The sequence below is a fragment of the Entelurus aequoreus genome, linkage group LG18 (assembly GCF_033978785.1).
Source record: "Entelurus aequoreus isolate RoL-2023_Sb linkage group LG18, RoL_Eaeq_v1.1, whole genome shotgun sequence".
NCBI classification, from domain to species: Eukaryota; Metazoa; Chordata; class Actinopteri; order Syngnathiformes; family Syngnathidae; genus Entelurus; species Entelurus aequoreus.
The window spans coordinates 48,651,738-48,660,516 of NC_084748.1; the positions used below are offsets into that span (position 1 = coordinate 48,651,738).

General features: G+C 33.8%; 1 protein-coding gene across 5 annotated transcripts in view; it reads left to right on the forward strand.

Annotated features, from left to right (window-relative positions):
• The window catches only part of LOC133634216 (RNA binding protein fox-1 homolog 2-like), a 144,749-nt gene that overhangs the window by 108,040 nt on the left and 27,930 nt on the right, over positions 1 to 8,779 (forward strand). For all 5 annotated transcript variants that reach the window (XR_009821912.1, XM_062027315.1, XM_062027317.1 and 2 more), the window contains one exon: positions 7,544 to 7,631. Coding sequence is in view for 4 of the 5 variants with exons in the window: in XM_062027315.1 (XP_061883299.1) it covers positions 7,544 to 7,631 (88 nt within the window). In the remaining variant the exon portion in view is untranslated. The remainder of the gene's footprint in view (positions 1 to 7,543; positions 7,632 to 8,779) is intronic.

Genomic DNA, 8,779 nt, shown 5'->3' on the forward strand with positions numbered 1-8,779 from the left:
TATTCACATGTGAATAATATAAATACAGTCTACTATACAGCATTATTCACATGTGAATAACATAAATACAGTCTATTATACAGCATTATTCACATGTGAATAATATAAATACAGTCTACTATACAGCATTATTCACATGTGAATAACATAAATACAGTCTATTATACAGCATTATTCACATGTGAATAATATAAATACAGTCTATTATACATTGAAGTACAGTCAAAAAGGAACATATGCATTATACAGTATATGTCATACCAACCGAGCTATACCGGGCCGGTATAGCTCGGTTGGTAGAGTGGCCGTGCCGGCAACTTGAGGGTTCCAGGTTCGATTCCCGCTTTCGCCACTAGTCACTGCCGTTGTGTCCTCGGGCAAGACACTTTACCCACCTGCTTCCAGTGCCACCCACACTGCTTTAAATGTAACTTAGATATTGGCTTTCACTATGTAAAGCACTTTGAGTCACTAGAGAAAAGTGCTATATAAATACAATCGGAAGAATCCACACGAGTTGAAACGCTATGGACAACTAGAAGAAGGACACTTCTACTTCCGTGTTGAAGCACTAAACGGAAGGACACTTCAGCACATGCAGTGAGCGACCTCGTTGCTTCATGGCCGCCAGCGAAGAAAAATCGATAAAACTAGCTGCACCGTATTATACGCCGCAGGGCTCAAAGCGTAGGGGAAAAGGGTTTTTTTCTTTCTCAAAATGGTGCAGCCCTACTACCTAGCTGTCTCTCTCTCTCTTTATGTTGGCATCTGTATGACATCATACGGGTCTGTGTCATCTCTGTGTCGTGTTCCGGCCACTGGCTGCATTTTGGCGCCTTAGCGGGGGGCGGCATGCTGAAGCATGAGTGCCGGCACGTGTTAGCCCGGCGGAGAGGAGAGTGTGGCTGTAGGCGCTCGTATACACGTCACAGTACGTGGCACTCCTGTCCAAGGACAGATCCACACCTGGACTCTTGAACTAAAAGACTTGTTGACCCGTTTGGTCGTGGCCGGTGTGCGTCGGTGGTCGTGGTGTGTCGGCGTGTGACACTGACCTGGGATGCCTGGCAGTGTTGATGTTTTTCTTGATTTGACAAATGAGATTTGCATCCCCTTTCTTTGTCCTCATTCTACACATTGTAGCGCTAGATGTGTTGTTGTTGTTGTTGTTGTCGATGGTTGCACACCAAGATGGCTCCTTCACTCTCATGTATGTGTCTTCATGTGGACTGGCTCCTCCTCTTCCTCTTCCTGCATCCCTCCATCTTTGTTCAGTGCCCCTCCCCTTCCTCTTCCTTCTGTACGGCGTGGGAGGGCTGCCCGCCTTAATTTGGTTGCTCGCTCGCTCGCTGCCGCTCATGCTTGCTGATTGACTCGTTGTGCCCACCTGCGCTGATGTGAGCCGCTCTGTGGAACTTGCTGTATTTTCCTTTTGCATTGTCTACAACTGATGACGACGCTGCTTAATTCACTTTCAATTTCCCTCTTTTTCTTTCTTCCAAAAGTATTACCTCGCAGTAACCTCCGATTTCCTTTTGAATGCTGTTTTGTTTGTTCTGAAATGTTTGTTTTGATGGTGTCGTAGGCCTGGGCCGATGACAAATTACCCTCGACGATATATTGACGTACACATAGTCCAAAAAAACCCCAATATTATTGCCTTTATTTTTGGAGACCAAATTAACCACGGATGTATTGATAATACATAATAATAATGCAAGTATATCATTACAAGTGTAAAAAAATGTGTATTTGTCATCTATTTTAACATTGTAATTGAAATTAAACGTTTAGATACCAAATTTACGGAGCCCCTAAAGCAGGGGTCACCAACGCGGTGCCCGCGGGCACCAGGTCGCCCGTAAGGACCAGATGAGTAGCCCGCTGGCCTGTTCTAAAAATAGCTCAAATAGCAGCACTTACCAGTGAGCTGCCTCTATTTTTTAAATTGTATTTATTTACTAGCAAGCTGGTCTCACTTTGCACGACATTTTTAATTCTAAGAGAGACAAAACTCAAATAGAATTTGAAAATCCAAGAAAATATTTTAAAGACTTGGTCTTCACTTGTTTAAATAAATTCATAATTTTTTTTACTTTGCTTCTTATAACTTTCAGAAAGACAATTTTAGAGAAAAAACCTTAAAAATGATTTTAGGATTTTTAAACACATATACCTTTTTACCTTTTAAATTCCTTCCTCTTCTTTCCTGACAATTTAAATCAATGTTCAAGTAAATGTATTTTATTGTAAAGAATAATAAATACATTTTAATTTAATTCTTCATTTTAGCTTCTGTTTTTTCGACAAAGAATAATTGTGAAATATTTCTTCAAACTTATTATGATTAAAATTCCAAAAAATTATTCTGGCAAATCTAGACAATCTGTAGAATCAAATTTAAATCTTATTTCAAAGTCTTTTGAATTTCTTTAAAAAATTTTGTTCTGGAAAATCTAGAAGAAATAATGATTTGTCTTTGTTAGAAATATAGCTTGGTCCAATTTGTTATATATTCTAACAAAGTGTAAATTGGATTTTAACCTATTTAAAACATGTCATCAAAATTGTAAAATTAATCTTAATCAGGAAAAGGTACTAATGATGTTCCATAAATTCTTTTTTAATTTTTTTTTCAAAAAGATTCAAATTAGCTAGTTTTTCTCTTCTTTTTTTCGGTTAAATTTTGAATTTTAAAGAGTCGAAATTGAAGATAAACTATGTTTCAAAATGTAATTGTCATTTTTTTCGTGTTTTGTCCTCTTTTAAACCGTTCAATTAAGTGTAAATATCATTAATTATTAATAATAACATAGAGTTAAAGGCAAATTGAGCAAATTGGCTATTTTTGGCAATTTATTTAAGTGTGTATCAAACTGGTAGCCCTTCGCATTAATCACTACCCAAGAAGTAGCTCTTGGTTTTAAAAAGGTTGGTGACCCCTGCCCTAAAGGGACATGGGGGAAATTTTTGTTTTTATAATATTTTTTTTTTTTTTTTTTTAGACAGGTAACTTTTTATAAAGTTATTAAAAAAAAAAAATTGAATCATTTTTAATTTTTTGGTAATTTTTTTTAGACATGTATCTCGTGCGCGCGAGATACATGTAAAAAAATAATATAATAATACTTTTTTTTTTTGACGTATCTAAAAAAAAAAAAAATTATTAAAAAATTTGTTTTTTTAGGACTTTAAAAAAAATAAATAAATAAATAAATATATTCTTTCATGTCCCTTTAGGGGCTCCGTACGAATTAGATAAAACAAACAAATAAAATATATTGTTGCACTTGAATTAAAAGTCTGTCTCTGTTAAGGAGGGTGGGGACCCTCAAATATACACAACCAAAGCAATAAATAAAATGGTTAAATAGTTATTGTGACCAAAATGATTATAGTTATAATTAGGGCTGCAACAACTAATCGATTAAAATTGATTATAAAAATAGTTGGCGATTAATTTAGTCATTGATTCGTTGGATCTATGCTAGGCAATTTTTTTAGGCACCAAGTCCCTTTGGGACCGAGGACCCTATTGTATTTCTAGCGTTTTATTATTATACCGCCGTCTCTTTGAGCTGTAATTTGACCCCCTTAACATGCTTCAAAACTCACCAAATTGGACACACACATCAGGACTGGCGAAAATTGCGATCTAATCAAAAAACCAAACCCCAAAACTCACAATTGCGCCCTAGCGCCCCCTAGGAAGAAAACAGACAAAACTGCCTGTAACTCCCAGTAGGAATGTCGTAGAGACATGAAACAAAAACCTCTATGTAGGTCTCACTCAGACCTATATTTCATACACTGACAACCCCCAGCAAAAATCAACAGGAAGTAGTTTGCAATTCCACCTTCAAAACAAAAGTTGAGTAAAAACAGTCACCTTTTTTCAAACATTATCTCCTCTGAGCGCGTTTGTCGTGTCGGCTTCAAATTAGCACAGGAGAGAGATTGAACCCTTCCGATTAAAAGTTGATGATAGAGTTTTAATTACTGCTCCGGTTTGGGTTTTATGAGCCCTCAAAGTCGGTCCCGTCCATCGCTGCTTGCAGCTTTAATATATATATATATTTTTTTTAATACATTTTTATTTAAATAAACCTTTATTTATAAACTGCAACATGTACAAACAGCTGAGAAACAATAATCACAATAAGTATGGTGCCAGTATGCTGTTTTTTTCCCCAATAAAATACTGGAAAGGATATAAATGTAGTTTGTCTCTTTTATCCGACTTTTAATTGATTAATCGAAGTAATAATCGACAGATTAATCGATTATCAAATGAATCGTTAGTTGCAGCCCTAGTTATAATTATTATTGGTATTGTTTAATGTGCTGAAAAAGTAATCTTTTAACTAAGCTATCACATTTTGTTCTGGCTTCATAGGAGCCATATTTTTGTTTAAATAAGTTTGTCGTGTTCCGTTGTAACTTGTTAACGTTTTATAATTTTTGCGTGATCAGTGATTTCACTTCCGGTTAGTGACGTCACGTGAGCTCACTTCCTGTTTCAACTCCACACTGATTTTACTATTTTTGTACTGTTTTTGTACTTACTCTGATTATTATTTCTCAACTCTTTGTAAATTTTGAAATTTATAAATAAAAGTTTAAATTAAAAAAAAACATGGTTTAAAATCAATTAAATCTTGGAAAATTATTAAAAGTACAAAAGCCCTTAAATTGATATGTTTATTGAAATTTTTTACAGTGATTTAATTAGCACAAAAAAAATTCTACACTAATTTTATTTCGATAACTTTGTGCAAAAACAGAACAGGCTTTATGTTTAATGTGAATACTGTAGCTCGGTTATTTCAACACTAATGTGTTGATACAAGCTTAATATGCGGAATAACACTTCTTAATGGATGTTAATCTGTCTTGTTTACATCTAAGATAGGTAACTAGCTAGCTAACGCTAGTTGGTCAACATATTTTTACCAATCATTTCAATTTGTCGTCCAGGTAATTGACTTGTTTAATATGCTGAAAAAGTTATATTTGAACTAAGTCATCACATTTTGTTCTGGCTTCATAAGCGCCATATTATTTGTATTTATGTAACCTATTTTGATGGACTTGCCTCTTTGCGACGTTAAGTTCCTGTTATAAGCTGTTACACAGTATATGCCTTGAGCTCTTATTTTGAAGGCGCTAAGAGCGGAAGTGGTGACACGTTGTGGTGGAGCGGAGTCTTGAAAACCAACAAAATAAAGCGGTCCTCGTGTAAACAAAAAAAACCATTTGTGTGTTAAAATATGTTTTATCTTCTTCCATTTTAATTTATTAGCGTTTATCATTTTTGCGTGATCAGTGATGTCACTTTCGGTTAGTGACGTCACGTGAGCTCACTTCCTGTTTCAACTCCACACTGATTTTACTATTTTTGTACTGTTTTTGTACTTACTCTGATTATTATTTCTCAACTCTTTGTAAATGTTGAAATTTATAAATAAAGGTTTGAATACAAAAAAATAAAATAAAATAAAAAACATGGTTTAAAATCAATTAAATCTTGGAAAATTATTAAATTACAAAAGCCCTTAAATTGATATTTTTATTGATTTTTTTTTAAAGTGATTTAATTAGCAAAAAACCCAAAAACTCAACAACACTGATTTTATTTCAATAACTTTGTGCAAAAACAGAACAGGCTTTATGTTTAATGTGAATACTGTAGCTCGGTTATTTTGACACTAATGTGTTGATACAAGTTTAATATGCGGAATAACGCTTCTTAATGGATGTTATTCTGTCTTGTTTACATCTAAGATAGGTACCTAGCTAGCTAACGCTAGTTGGTCAACATATTTTTACCAATCATTTCAATTTGTCATCCAGGTAATTGACTTATTGTTTAATATGCTGAAAAAGTTATATTTGAACTAAGTCATCACATTTTGTTCTGGCTTCATAAGCGCCATATTATTTGTATTTATGTAACCTATTTTGATGGACTTGCCTCTTTGCGACGTTAAGTTCCTGTTATAAGCTGTTATACAGTATATGCCTTGAGCTCTTATTTTGAAGGCGTTGTGTCACCACGTGAGCTCACTTCCTGTTTCAACTCCACACTGATTTTACTATTTCTGTACTGTTTTTGTACTTACTCTGATTATTATTTCTCAATTATTTGTAAATGTTGAAATTTATAAATAAAGGTTTAAATACAAATAAATAAATAAAAAACCTGGTTTAAAATCAATTAAATCTTAAAAATTATTAAATTACAAAAGCCCTTAAATTGATATTTTTATTGAAAAAAAATCAAAGTGATTTAATTAGCAAAAAAACCCAAAAACTCGACTGATTTTATTTCAATAACTTTGTGCAAAAACAGAACAGGCTTTATGTTTAATGTGAATACTGTAGCTCGGTTATTTTGACACTAATGTGTTGATACAAGTTTAATATGCGGAATAACACTTCTTAATGGATGTTAATCTGTCTTGTTTACATCTAAGATAGGTAACTAGCTAGCTAACACTAGTTGGTCAACATATTTTTACCAATCATTTCAATTTGTCGTCCAGGTAATTGACTTATTGTTTAATATGCTGAAAAAGTTATATTTGAACTAAGTCATCACATTTTGTTCTGGCTTCATAAGCGCCATATTATTTGTATTTATGTAACCTATTTTGATGGACTTGCCTCTTTGCGACGTTAAGTTCCTGTTATAAGCTGTTACACAGTATATGCCTTGAGCTCTTATTTTGAAGGCGTTGTGTCACCACGTGAGCTCACTTCCTGTTTCAACTCCACACTGATTTTACTATTTCTGTACTGTTTTTGTACTTACTTTGATTATTATTTCTCAACTGTTTGTAAATGTTGAAATTTATAAATAAAGGTTTAAATACAAAAAATAAATAAAAAACATGGTTTAAAATCAATTAAATCTTAAAAATTATTAAATTACAAAAGCCCTTAAATTGATATTTTTATTGAAATTTTTTTTAAGTGATTTAATTAGCAAAAAAAACCCAAAACTCGACTGATTTTATTTCAATAACTTTGTGCAAAAACGGAACAGGCTTTATGTTTAATGTGAATACTGTAGCTCGGTTATTTTGACACTAATGTGTTGATACAAATTTAAAATGGGGACTAAATCTTCTTAATGGATGTTAATCTGTCTTGTTTACATCTAAGATAGGTAGTTGGTCAACATAAATGTACCAACGCGTCGGCTGAAAGCCATTCAAGTAAACACCTGCTGGTTATCCAGGCTGGAAAACGTTCACTTTTCATTTCTGGTCCAGGTATTTAAGTGGTGGAGCAGCGGCCCAGGCCTATTGTGTTGTTTGTGTGCCAGACTGCTTGACTACTCACAGGGCTTCTTGTTATCAATGTCTCTCTCCTCCAAAAGAAGCGCATGCATCAAACGCCATCGCTGCTCATCAACAGAATTAACCAATGTGAAGGGATTACCGCAGCTCACAATACACACGTTCCCCATTTCTTTCAATTTGATCACCGACGTTATGGATGTGTTAACAACCCCGGGTGTTTACCTCCGATGTGTTAGGTCAACAATGCCACAGCCCGAGTGATGACCAACAAGAAGATGACAACTCCGTACGCCAATGGAGAAGGCCTGGCAGCTCTACCATACGGTATTACTCTCCCTTCACCACACCGCTCAGTAATCTTTAACAAATGAGTCTTTAACACAACTAGGGCTGCAACTAACGATTAATTTGATCATCGATTAATCTGTCGATTACATCGATTAATCGATTAATAATTGGATAAAAGAGACAAACTACATTTCTATCCTTTCCAGCATTTTATTTTAAAAAAACAGCATACTGGCACCGTACTTATTTTGATTATTGTTTCTCAGCTTTTTGTAAATGTTGCAGTTTATAAATAAAGATGTATTTAAAAATAAAAATATATATATTTTACTTTTATTTTTTTAATTTTTTTTAAAAGCCTCTGCGCATGCGCATAACATAGATCCAACGAATCGATGACTAAATTAATCGGCAACTATTTTTATAATCGATTTTAATGGATTAGTTGTTGCAGCCCTAAACACAGCCAAACTTACATAAAACAGCAAATACATTTCTATCACAATACTAATTACAATGTAGCAATGTTATGGTCATAAAAGTATTATTATAACCGCGTATTCCACGATGCCCTACCGTACTTTGCGGATTATAAAGAGCACAGGTAGAAATAAATAAATAATTAATTATGTTTCCATATATTAGCCGCATATTTTTCGGACAATAAATCGCAGTTTTTTTCATAGTTTGGTGCGACTTATACTCAGGAGCGACTTATGTGTGAAATTATTAACACATTACCGTAAAATATCAAACAATATTATTTAGTAGGGATGTCCGATAATGGCTTTTTGCCAATATCCGATAATACGATATTGTCCAACTCTTTAATTACCGATATCAACCGATACCGATATATACAGTCGTGGAATTAACACATTATTAAATGCTTTAAAATGTAAAATCGGAAATTATCAGTATCGGTTTTTTAATTATCGGTATTGTTTTATTTTTATTTATTTATTTTTTAAATTTTTTTTTAATTAAATCAACATAAAAAACACAAGATACACTTACAATTAGTGCACCAACCCACAAAAGCTCCCTCCCCCATTTACACTCATTCACACAAAAGGGTTGTTTCTTTCTGTTATTAATATTCTGGTTCCTACATTATATATCAATATATATCAATACAGTCTGCAAGGGATACAGTCCGTAAGCACACATGATTGTGCGTGCTG